Below are 12,262 nucleotides of genomic sequence, written 5' to 3'. Positions count from 1 at the left end.
TTTCCAACAATGTAATAAAAAAAAAGTACATTTGAGTGTGTTCATGTCTGTATATTTGCATGCTAAATATACAGATGGGAGAAAGCATGCAAACAAACAAAACTGGAAGAACAGAAGGTAATGTGCATGTCGAGAGAGAGAGAGAGAGAAGAACCAGAACAGGAATCCAGATCTGTGTGCAGGCCCTGCTCACCGGGTTTTGTTGACCACGGGTTCTGACTCGTGGAACCACTCCACTATGGGAGGAGGATCTGCTGTGAACTGGCAGTGGAAGATGGCCTCGCCGTTCCGCAAGACCACCTGGTCATCAGGCCTGACCACCGGACGTGGGAAGCTCTTATCTGAAAAAAAACCAGGCCAGGAGATGATTTTAGCACAGGGTAGTGAACACCACATTTAAAGTAATACAGGACGCAGAGAAGGCTTTGCATACATTTGACATTGATTCATTTATCAGGCAGATGTGGCTTTGAATAACAGAACATTTAAAAAGGTATACAAATCTAAATAATGCTCCAAGTAAAAGCAGTCCATCACAAAGGATTTATATTCTTCTGGCACTAATACATCCATATATGTTTTCTCTCTCTTGCACATGCACGCACGCACACACAGCTTTATTAAAGCTTGTTAACAGCAGTTAGAGGCAGCCTCTCTTCAGATAAGGGGGGGGGGGGTGTCATCACCTGGTGGGCCCCCTGTAGTGACTTAATGAGGTCAGAAGGGGGCATTCCAGCCAGCCTCCTCACCACTCAGCTGCCAGGCACCTGACGGGGCAGAGCATTTCCATAACCCCACCATGCTGACCTGTCCCTACCCCTCACTCCCATCACGGATCCCCGAGCCTGCCTGCGTTCAGCCCGACCGCCCAGCTCATCAACACCACCTGATTAGCCATCAGCAGAGGCTAATGAAGGAGGCCTTTTCCATTTATGACATCATTCTCCCGGTCAGACATGTAGTTATGGCGATGATTTATGTTAGTGGACTGGCTTTGCAGTGGAGAATTTACTAACGATGGCTTGCTATTGACATCGGCGTGGTCATAGAGGAAGGGTCAAAGAAGGTCGAGAAATTGCCATGGAAACGTCACTTTTTAATGATGTACCAAAGACCTCCCTGTCAATTACAGCACCATTCTTCAAGATTCTCAAGAGATCACTCATTACACCATACAGAGCTTTCACACAACTCCCATTATGGCCATAAATAGAATCTGCATGATATTTCAAGTAAATAATAAGGGCCTGCATTTATGTTTGACTTTTCTACTCTCGTAACATGCATCTACCTACCAGCAGCAAAGGGTGACAATGCAAGGCCTTCTTTCAGACCACTAGCAGCAGTTTCAGGTTCAAATCTTGTTCAAGCATTCTTCAACACAGCTAGGAGGACGGACTGGTATTGAACCAGGAAACATCTTTGTGCTTTACCAACTCACAGACACAAATATGTGGCTCCAAAATCAGTTACCACCTTCAGTCACCCAGTATCAAGTATCAGCAGCAGAGAGCCTACCACCTAAGCCATGACAATCAACGTTGACCAAAACCATGTATACACAGGAAGGAAAAACCTGAAACGACACACACACACACACACACACACACACACACACACACACACACACACACACACACACACACACACACACACACACACACACACACACACACACACACACACACATACACACACACACACACACACACACACACACACACACACACACACACACACACAGAGGTGCCCTGAGAGGCTCAGGGCAGCTCATCAGCAATGCTGTACGCTTGAGCAGGTGTGAGCGCCCAGTGTGACAGCCTCCCCTTCAGAACGTCAAAGCACTAAGCCAGGCGGCGCTGCGTTCCTCTCAGGCGAGGACAGCAGCGAGGAGGGAGACCACCCACCGTGCCGAGGGGCAGCAGGCAGGTTTATCAGGTAGCTGAGAGCGAGCTAAACATCCATCAGCTTCTCTCTGCTAAGTGCACCTCTCTGCTAAGGGCACAGGGGCAGACACTGAACAATTAGCCTTTCCTTTTCTCTTTCGCCCCCCCACCCCACCCCACCCCTCCCCCTCTCTGTCCTGTGGGCTCTCTCTGTGCTCACTGTATCCAGGTGCTAACTTGCTGCGTGTCAGGAAACTGCACAGGTGGCTAATTGAGGCATTGGGCGGTGGATTGTGTTCCCTTTCGCACTTCTGAACTTTGTGTTCTTTGGGAGGTTGGAGGTGGGGGTGGGGGAGTGGGGGTGCAAAGCCCGATTTAGTTGCTTTGGGAAAGGCTTTTTTTCTAAAGCAGCACATGCACAAACTCTCACACACGCACATGACAAAACAAACATAGAAAAATAATTTGGTTTTCCCAGATCGTATCTAGGTGATTGTGTGTCTCTGTTTGCATGTGTGTGTGTGTGTGTGTGTGTGTGTGTGTGTGTGTGTGTGTGTGTCTGTGCAAGCATGTACTGGCGTGTAAATGTGTGCGTGAGTGTAAGCATTTAACGGGAGGCAGTGTGTAATTGTGCAGTGTTTGCTCCTGAAGTGCTCGCTAATCACGTTAGCTGCTCTGTGTCTGTGGGCTTTGAGAGGTAAATCTCCCTGAGCTCTGCTCTGACTGCCGGAGCTCAAACAGGGATATCGGGTGACTAAAACAAACCTGAGCAGGTGTGGAAACATTCACTGCGAGAGGGGAATATGAGAGCAGAGCCTCTGACTGGCCATAGAAGCACACAAGGACATTGGTTCGGGGCATTCAAGGCTCAAGAAAGCCATTTAGGCACTGGGGCTGGCTGTGACTTCTTTTAGCGCTGTGCTATCGTATTCCACGAGCTTGGAAACAGTAGCCTTGAGAATCATGATTAATACCCGTAAGTGACAATAAACAGAATCAGCTATCCATTCATGTCCACATCCAAAACTGTATAGGCAATGACACACACACAGACACACACACAGACACACACACAGACACACACACACAAACCTATGATGTTGAGTGTGAAGTTGCTGTTGCTGCAGACTTGTCCTGCAGCGTTGCGGGCACAGCAGTAGTACAGCCCGTTGTCGTCCGGGCTGGCGTTCCTCAGGGTCAGGGTGCGCTCCTTACTGTTGATCTGGTGAGTCTTATCCGTTTGCTGGACACCGTCTTTGTACCACTTGCAGGTGGGCCTGTAGGGATGGGTGAAGGTAAGAGTTGTTAGCCTTTGGGTGAGGAGAGAGACTGTGAGGGAAGAGGTATCGAGGGGATTGGCTTACCGAGGGTGTCCGTCAATGTGGCAGCGTAATGTGACTGGCTGAGAGCTCTCAATCTCAGCTTCGGAGGCTGGCTCTTTCAGGGTCACACCTCCACTTTCCAACCCTGAGAGAGAGAGAGAGAGAGAAAGGGAGAGAGAGAGAGAAAGCAGAGAACAGTGGAGAAAAGACAAGAGAGAGAGATAGGTTAAATTAGGCTATGCCTTCCTCCCTTCGTCATGGTTACAGGGCCTACGGAGACCAGGCTAATGAAGGAAACAGGCATCAGCCATGGACACATTGCCATGACAGCATGGAAGATGCTCGCAATTTCATTTCTAGGCCAGCAGACCTCTGGATCTCAGTCACGTTCTTTCCAAACCATTTACTGGGGAGCACGCTGGCTTCCCCTACCGCTCGTCCATAAAGAGGCCGGACAGCTCATCAGAAGGGCCAGGAGAGACTTTGGCAGGGGACGGCTGAATGGAGGTGAATCCGGCCTGCCTGCTGGACTCTGCAGTAGGCCGAAGCACATCTGGGAGATTGAGTGCGTGCAGATGGAGGGCAGGAGGAGGACGACGCTGGCGAGCAGTGAGAGATGAAAGGGTTCAGAGGGCGGGTTCTCCCCCAAAGCAGCTTCTCCAGAGAGTCGTACTTGATTAGCCATTTATAAACCTACAGCACTTAACTGTACCCACTGGAAAAGGCTGCTTCTCCATACTATCCATGTGTTTCCATCCTTTTGTCACTAGTGTTTAAATCGGATTGTGATTTAGTTCCATTTCTGAGCTAATACTAACTACATTTCAGGATAAGATAAATATTTAAAGCTGTAGTCTGTATTTTTATGAACCATGATAATGCATCAGATAATAACATGAAAGAATAACCTTCTATTACATGAGTATAAAAGTGGTTTTACAGATAATCATATTTTACTGTTAAAATAAACATTTCACATAAGCTCTGAAGTTATATTTGAATGGAAATAAACCTTGGCATGAAAAGGACCTTTTTTACGGGGCGATGTAACAGCATCTGAGGGTAAATTCATGCGTGAGTATAATAAAGCCCTGTTTACTGAGTGCATCACTGGATGTATAAGTGAGCACTTGAATCGCGTCAGAGAGCCCTGGTCCGCCTCAATTAGCATTGCTGGGGCCCGCGTGTTTGTTTGTCCTGGCTGAGTGCACGCCTGTCTCTCTCTCTCTCTCTCTCTCTCTCTCTCTCTCTCTCTCTCTCTCTCTCTCTCTCTCTCTCTCTCTCTCTCTCTCTCTCTCTCTCTCTCTCTCTCTCTCTCTCTCTCTCTCTCTCTCTCTCTCTCTCTCTCTCTCTCTCTCTCTCTCTCTCTCTCTCTCTCTCTCTCTCTCTCTCTCTCTCTCTCTCTCTCTGTGTGTGTGTGTGTGTGTGTGTGTGTGTGTGTGTGTGTGTGTGTGTGTGTGTGTGTCCTAACGTCAGTAACGATGCAGGCGCTTCACTCCTCATCGTATCCTGGGGCTGGGGCTGCACACACACACACACTTACACCCACACACACACTTGAGTGGAGGCTCTCTGCTGACATGTTTTTATCGTCCATGAAATATGCAAAGAATGAACTCGCCTGGATATGCACTGGGGGGAGGAGTGGAAAATGGATGCGTGTGTGTGTGTGTGTGTGTGTGTCTGTGTGTCTGTGTGTCTGTGTGTCTGTGTGCGTCTGTGTGTGTGTGCGTCTGTGTGTGTGTGTGTCTGTGTGTGTGTGTGGTGGGGGCAGCCTCACAATAAGGTCAGAGGGGGCGCTAGAGTGAGGCTTGTCACTACACATTAGCTCAAGCCCTCAGCACCCCCCCCCCCCCCGATGGGGAGATAGCGCACAACTGTCTCCACGGAAACGAGCTCCCAGTTCTGGCACAGCCTTCCTACCTGGCCTCTCACTACGTCCATAAAGTAAGCCATGCCCAGAGGCTGCAGATCCATCTTAGACTGGAGAGGCACTTTTTGCATTTTAAGTACTGTAACAGCAACGAGTGTGCAAGTGAGCTGATGCAAATGATTGGTTTAGGGTTCCTAGGGAAGGCCTGAGAGCCAATGCAGACTCCGCTTCTAGGAGCAGCCATGCCCTCAGTCCAAATGAAGATCTTTATGGGCAGTCAGTGGGCAGAATGGAGAGGATTGGAAAAAAAATGAGGCTTTGGAGAAATTACTGCAGGTGATGAAACAGCCATTCGGTACCCGAATGTCTGCCTTGATAGTATCCATTTGTAATGTCCACAGCTTCATACAAATGTCCATAATGAAAAGTCAGGGAAACAATTACCAACCCGAAACCAGGCCTTCTTGTTCCTCAAATCACAGGCACCATATTGTTCCTATAGCTTTCACTAGGGTTACATTCCGTTTGCCATAATAAGACTTGTCAGCAACCCCTTCAAGGCCATTCAAGGACCAAAATGCTTAAGTCAAGGCCCACTTACTCTGCTGTTGTTGCTGTAGCGATTATCAACCGCTGTAACGAGCGGTCACATAGTTGTTTAATCACTTCACACGCAAAGGCCAGGCAAGCTGCCGAGGCACGAGAGCTATGGACTCCGGACCAAACAGCTCTCACCTCCATTAACGTGTTCAGCCATGCAGACACAATCGAACCTACTGATGGATTAGCCATCAGAGTGTGAGCTGGGTGATCGGAAAATCTCTGGGTGTATCCACTCAAAGTTCTCCCTTACACACACACGCACACACACACCACATACAAGACATTTCTTCTGTGTGTGTGTGTTTGTTCAATGTGAAGCATCAAGAATTTACCCATCTGAAATGACAATGCATGTCCATGTGAGAGAAGCATTTCCTTGATGGAGTTTAACAGAACTAACGCCCCAGGTGACACCCCAGTGAAGGACGGCTCAGTTTTCCACTGCGCCACATCAACATGGCAGCTCCCCTTTGGGGGATCCCAGAATCCATTAAAACAGCCATCAGCAGGAAATGAAAAAGCTCTTCACACAGGAGGTGGGACAGGATGCCGGAGATGAAGGTGAAGAAAAACACAGGAAGGAAAAAATATATATCATCAGAGACCCATGACTCTGGCAAGTTCACACCTATTGGTGGGGATCGGACAGGTGTTTAATGGGATGTCGGGAGGCTTTACTGGGGAGCAGGGCAGGTAAGTTGGATGAGCTGTGGAGGAGAGGATAAACAGAAGGGTGCTTATCCTCGCCTCTCAGCTCGGAAGATGAGTTGTCTGTTTTTGTGTGTGTGTTTGTCAAGGAAAATACAAGCAGGCATTTGACTTCCTGTCACCTCGGTGGAGGAAAACAGAACTGACAGAACGAATCAGTGTCAGGCTTACAGTGGCTGCACTGCCAGAAAATAAAGCAAGCACATCAGGACAAAAAACATGAGGGGAAAAAACACATTGTGCAGACAGTTAGATAGTGTTGAACTGAGATTTATGCACCTCAAAGCAATGTTCTGTTAATGGGGAAATGGAATCAGAGCCCTAAGTTAATGAGAAAAAAATGTGTACGGATGGAAGAACCAGATAGACAAAACCCCTCGAGAGCACCCAGAATAACTAGCCTAGACACTGACAGTCAGTTACGAGTCTTAGTATTCCCTTCCTTCAGTGTCTTATCAGGAGTGAGCTTGAGGCTATGATTTGAAAGACTGATATAGCTGCTGAAGAACATGGGGTGAGAGCAGAGACAAAACGGTGTATTTTTAACTTTGAGTGTTAAAAAAAAAAAAGAGAAGAAATAGTGGTGTTAGAAAAAATAAGTCAAATTTGCACTGACATGACCGATTGAGGCAAATACCCATCATAGTAACATCCAGGGGGTGGACAGATGACTTGTTACTGTGTGTGTGTGTGTGTGTGTGTGTGTGTGTGTGTGTGTGTGTGTGTGTGTGTGTGTGTGTGTGTGTGTGTGAGAGAGAGACTGTACATGTGTGTGTTATATGTGAGTAGGAGTGTTTGTGTGTGTGTGAGAGACACAGTACGTGTGTGTACCAATGTCTTGACACATTACGCCTCAATAAACTGAAAATCAGACACAGCTCCACCCGCGTGGACCTTCAATTGCCCATGAAACCCCATGTGGGATTGCCTCTTCAGTGCGTTTGATCTGATTGACACACACACAATTGCCCTAGTATTTCTGAGCAAAGCCATCACTCATAGCCCATTGAGACAAAATGTGTGTTCCAATGATGCATGCATCCAGCCATGTTTACAACAGTCACATGTTCACGTCAGCTACACCTTTGGCTGCTTTATCAAACGACATGCTTGTTTGGAGCGCACTTAAGGTTTTTCTCAATCGCTAAGGTACATTACTTAAATCAGACTTAAAATCCTCTAAAATCCTCTATCCTCTAAATGTCTTGTTCCACCTCCACATCATCTTGTCACTTATGCACTTCATAACAGCAATTTATCATTCTTTTGAACAAATTGCAAATACTTGAATGCAATGAGTTTGTACCATTGTCTGCAGTTACCTCCATTATCAATTGCATATGTCATGTTGATCATACTGTATGTGTTTATATATATATCATAAATGTATAATGCAGCTGCTCTGTTAACAATAATAATCATATACCCCAAAACATCTATGAATATATTCATAATGAAAAAATATTTATAATTTAAATAAAAATGTAAAATCATAAATTATTTGTCTTTAGAACCTTGATGGCTTACTTTTGGTGATGAGAATTGATTCAATATGTACAAATGCTAGACATGAGTGATATGCCAGAATGGATGTTGGATGTCCAGCATATAAGGAAATGTACAGTAACAGCATGAACTACTATGTCAGAGCACAGGGTGTTCAGTTATATTCTGACCATTGGGTTTTACAGCACACAAAATCGTACCCTTCTGGGGACCATGCCCAGTGATCTTATCCCTCAGAGTGTGGGAGGTTTTGTAAGGAACAACACGCCAAAATCACTCTATGTGGTCATTTGGGTCAATACAATTTTTTGCCACACAAACACCATCAGAGAATGGCCTCAAAAAATGTTGCATCCATCTGTTCTTTTCCTCAGAGGTTGTTTTCTGAATGAAGGTGAAAAGTCCATGATCATCAGTCATGACTGTATACGGTAAAATTACTTGGTTCACAAAGAATGTTTATGGCATGCAAAAAGATTTGTCCATTGTTTTTCAGCATGCCGTAAATGACAGTACTGTCCAGTATACAACAACTTGGACATTTTTTACATGGACAACATTGAATCTATACAAAATAGTATTCAGTTAGTTGGAGATGAGTGATTATGAACCGTCATTGTTATTCAAAAGAGACAGACACTAAAATGAAAATATAGAAATAAGGAAAACCCTTAAAACGTACCAAAGCGACTGAGAATATTTGTAAACATTTAATTTCCAGGATATACAGTTGCACTTCAAAGCCTCTGGAGCTGTGAGTTGTGTTTATTGCCCTCCAGATATAAACTCTGGACAGCGGGCATCAAGCTCCATACAAAAGCCTCTGTGAGAGAGCTGTCGCGGTCGCGGTGCCGGTGCCTGTGCGTGCACCAGACCGCTCATTAGCATGCGTGGATGTGCACGCTAGCATGACTTAATTGAAGCCTGTGGGATGAAGAGAAAGCAGAATGGAGAAAATGGCTCAGGAGGCGGGTATGGAGGCGGACAGGCCAAGAGGGACGGTCTACATAGGAGAGCCAAAGCACAATCACTAATGCCTGACTGACAGAGCAAATTATCATTAACTGACGACATCAAAAACCGACACAAACATGATTTAATATACATCGCATATGCACATGTGTCAGATGTGTTCCCAACGCCTCACTCCCTCCCCCAGCCCCCAATCCTTGTGTCCAATCCTGTATTGTGCTGATCTGAAGTCTGCCACTACCTATTCACTCACCTTAAATCACTGCACGCAAAGACAGCCATCAAATTCGAAATGGTCTAACTGAAGTTGTAACATCAACAAAGTTCAACAAAAACACTCTGCTCTGTAGGCGGCACACACTCAGGTAAGCTTAAAAACACAAAAGACACATTTGACTTTGAATCAACACTGTTCACGGACTCCTGATGGCTCTCCAGACTGCATGCAACTCCAAACCAGATCTGGCCTTGACGTGACACTTCACTTCACACTGGGGCTTTGCCTTAATCAGGCACAGATCCATTCCTGGGGGAAGGAACCACACGGACTTGGTGGCTGCAGGGTGAACATGTGGGACAGAGCTGAAGAGCGGAAAGTGGAAAAGTGCCATGGGAATAGAAAAGGGGGTTTCTGGATGAATAGTATCCAGAGCCTCTGTGCTCACATGGGGGCAGTCAGAACCATTTCACCAGTGGAACCATTAGTCTGAGTACGGAATCTCGCCTGTCAAGACATGGGGCTCTCCCTGAGCCCACCAACATCGAAGAAGAGGCAGAGAGAACGAGGTTAGGACTCTGGTGAGGCATGTTCATTCTCAAGTGCCCTGGCTACATCCATGAGCATCAGGAGATTTGGAGACATACATCATTGCACTACATGTGTTCTGCTGTATCACAAATGTTCCACATGTCACTGTAAATGATACTAGACTGAAATAATAATCTCAAACATCTATGTAGGTCAGTATCCTAATGTGAGTCTTTTTTTCTCCCTCAATTTTGTAAAACAAATCCAAAGAAAAAAAAAGAAAGTCGAATAAGTCCTACGGCTGGCTTTGACAGCCCCAAATACATTTATTGGTAGATGATGAGTACATCAGTGTTTGGGATATAATGTTCTATTTTAACTAATGTGCCACGCTCCACTCGTTCTCATCTATGTGTGCATGGCAATCTTTTTCTTTTTGTCCTGACCATGAATCACATTTTAATTACAAGACATAAAAAAGTCCGACTGGTTCCACAGGTCACATTGAGGTCTCCAAAAATAACATGCCACTTCAGAATAACACATCAGCCCTTTATTAATGAGTGGCTTGGCAGGGGAGAGGAGCCCTGAGAGATCAGAGGGACTGCTATGGGATTTATGCGCTGCAAGAGATGGCCTGTGCGGTGCAGTCGGCCTCTGTTCCTCTCTGAAGCTTCGGCAGGAAGGCCCTCTGTAGTGAGGGAGCCCCAGCACAGCTAGAGAGGACTGAGCCTTTAAGGGCGATGGCTTATGACTTTACCCAGGCACCAGACCTTGGGGCCTGATTTCATTTATGGGCAACTGGCAATGAGCAAAGCAATGAGCCAAGTTCACTGGCCATAAACTAAAGCTAATTTAATAATTTGGCAAAGTCATTTTGCTCATTTAATACCATGATCAAGATCCTAAGCGCAAACATGGTTAAGTCACCATAACAATATCTTAGCGACAGCTTTAGTTAATGTGCGACGGACTTTGCTCGTCGCACGTCAATGAAATTAGGGCCCCTAGTGTGTGGAGACAGTGTGCTTTGGGTGTGTCGCGGCAAAATCTCCCCCCTTCAAAGGGTCTGCTGGGGTACTCTTCAGGTTCCACCCAGGATCAGACATAACAACCTGGACACCTGTTCTTCACACGTGTCTGTGACAAGATAAAACTTGCTGGGAGGTGTACTGAACGAACAAGGCCGACGCTTCAGGGCCAGGGGCCGGAACGGAAAGCAACGGAGAAATTCCAGATCTGCCATTTGGAGGAATACAAGAGGACCGTGCTGGTTTTGATTACTCAGGGGAGAGCAGAGGGAAGTCTCCCAGCACTTAGATCTTTACAGGAAAAACAAGGGACAAAAGCATAAGGAGTGAGAAACTGTGTTCAAATGAGACGTAATGGAGGGACACTGATAATCTAGACGCAAATAATTACATGGCTGCAAGGCGAATTTCACTCAATGGTAATTTCAACACAAAAGCCTTTTCAGAGGAAGTGGGTGAAGAGGTGTGTTATACAACATTAAAAAAAAAAAAAAACGAAACATGAAAAAGCCACGGTTTCTACCACACATATTCAGTTACTGTACATGATGGGAACACACTTTAGCCTAAGAGCCTTTAAAGCAGCAGCACACACATACAAGAGCTTTGCTTGGTGTCAATTCAGGGAGAAAAATAAAAGCCTGGAAAAAAAAAAATTGACACTGCTTTAGGGCAGCCATCACACATGCTAAACTCCCTCTTTTCTCTCCCACACTCACATTTAATGTTGAAGGACGCGTTGTTGGAGCGAGCTTCCTCCCCCAACACGGCGTCTGTGGCCACACATTGGAAGGCCCCTGAGTCCAGGTGGCGGTCCACGGCGGTGAACTTGAGGTTGTTGCCTTCCTGAAAGCGCCGCTCTGAGTCGAGCACGGGCTCGCCGTTGTGCAGCCAGCTGTAGCGAACGTCAGCCGCTCCGCTCACCTCGCACCGCAGCATGGCGCTGCGTCCGTGTAAGGCGTCCTGAGATTTGGGCTCCTTGGAGAAGAAGATTGCGTCGGCCTGGATGCAGAGAACTGAAAGAGGAATGGGGAAAAAAGAAAATTATAATTCCATCCATTTCAAATCACAAGAGGCAGTAGTTATGTAGAGTTAATAGCTTAGCATTCGGAAATATGAGCTTGAACATGAGTTTCAAAGGCTCTGGGGCGAGAACTTGTGTCTAAAGAGACCGTAGTGTTTATTTGAAATGTATTAAGTGAAACTGTGAAGCTCTGCTGAGGACTGACAAAGAGCTAAAAGCCCACAGATGTTTGTCCCGCAGAGACCGATCTGTTATAATGTCAAATCCAGACCGTGTGCCATGGACGGGCTTTTTCAAACCCAGTTTCACTCCTGGGTAAGGCTGACCAGGCCATCCATAATGCATCGTTAAACTGACATGCACTGGGCAAGGGGGATATGACAACATGCTGTCAGAGGGACTGTCAGCACTTCATTTCTGAATTGACTGGCTGTCCCAGCGTGCCTTAAAACCAGAATTTGACAGAGGTGAGGTGAGAGGGGTGAAGGCCGAATGAGGTGAAGAGGAAACTCAACAACCAAGTACACAGAAACAACCCTGACTCACAGTAGGCCTCTGTGTGTGTGTGTGTGTGTGTGTGTGTGTGTGT

At 46.3% G+C, this 12,262-nt stretch overlaps 1 protein-coding gene across 1 annotated transcript in view; it reads right to left on the bottom strand.

Annotated features, from left to right (window-relative positions):
* The window catches only part of ptk7b (protein tyrosine kinase 7b), a 74,061-nt gene that overhangs the window by 14,457 nt on the left and 47,342 nt on the right, over positions 1–12,262 (bottom strand). The window contains exons 3-6 of the mRNA XM_012817038.3: positions 11,369–11,665; positions 3,251–3,353; positions 2,979–3,163; positions 194–341 (exon numbers count right to left, since the gene is read on the bottom strand). Of these exons, the coding sequence (XP_012672492.1) occupies positions 194–341; positions 2,979–3,163; positions 3,251–3,353; positions 11,369–11,665 (733 nt within the window). The remainder of the gene's footprint in view (positions 1–193; positions 342–2,978; positions 3,164–3,250; positions 3,354–11,368; positions 11,666–12,262) is intronic.

The sequence above is a fragment of the Clupea harengus genome, chromosome 13 (genome assembly GCF_900700415.2).
Source record: "Clupea harengus chromosome 13, Ch_v2.0.2, whole genome shotgun sequence".
NCBI lineage: Eukaryota > Metazoa > Chordata > Actinopteri > Clupeiformes > Clupeidae > Clupea > Clupea harengus.
Note: the sequence above shows the minus strand (reverse complement) of the source record. Positions and strands in the feature narration are given on the sequence as shown.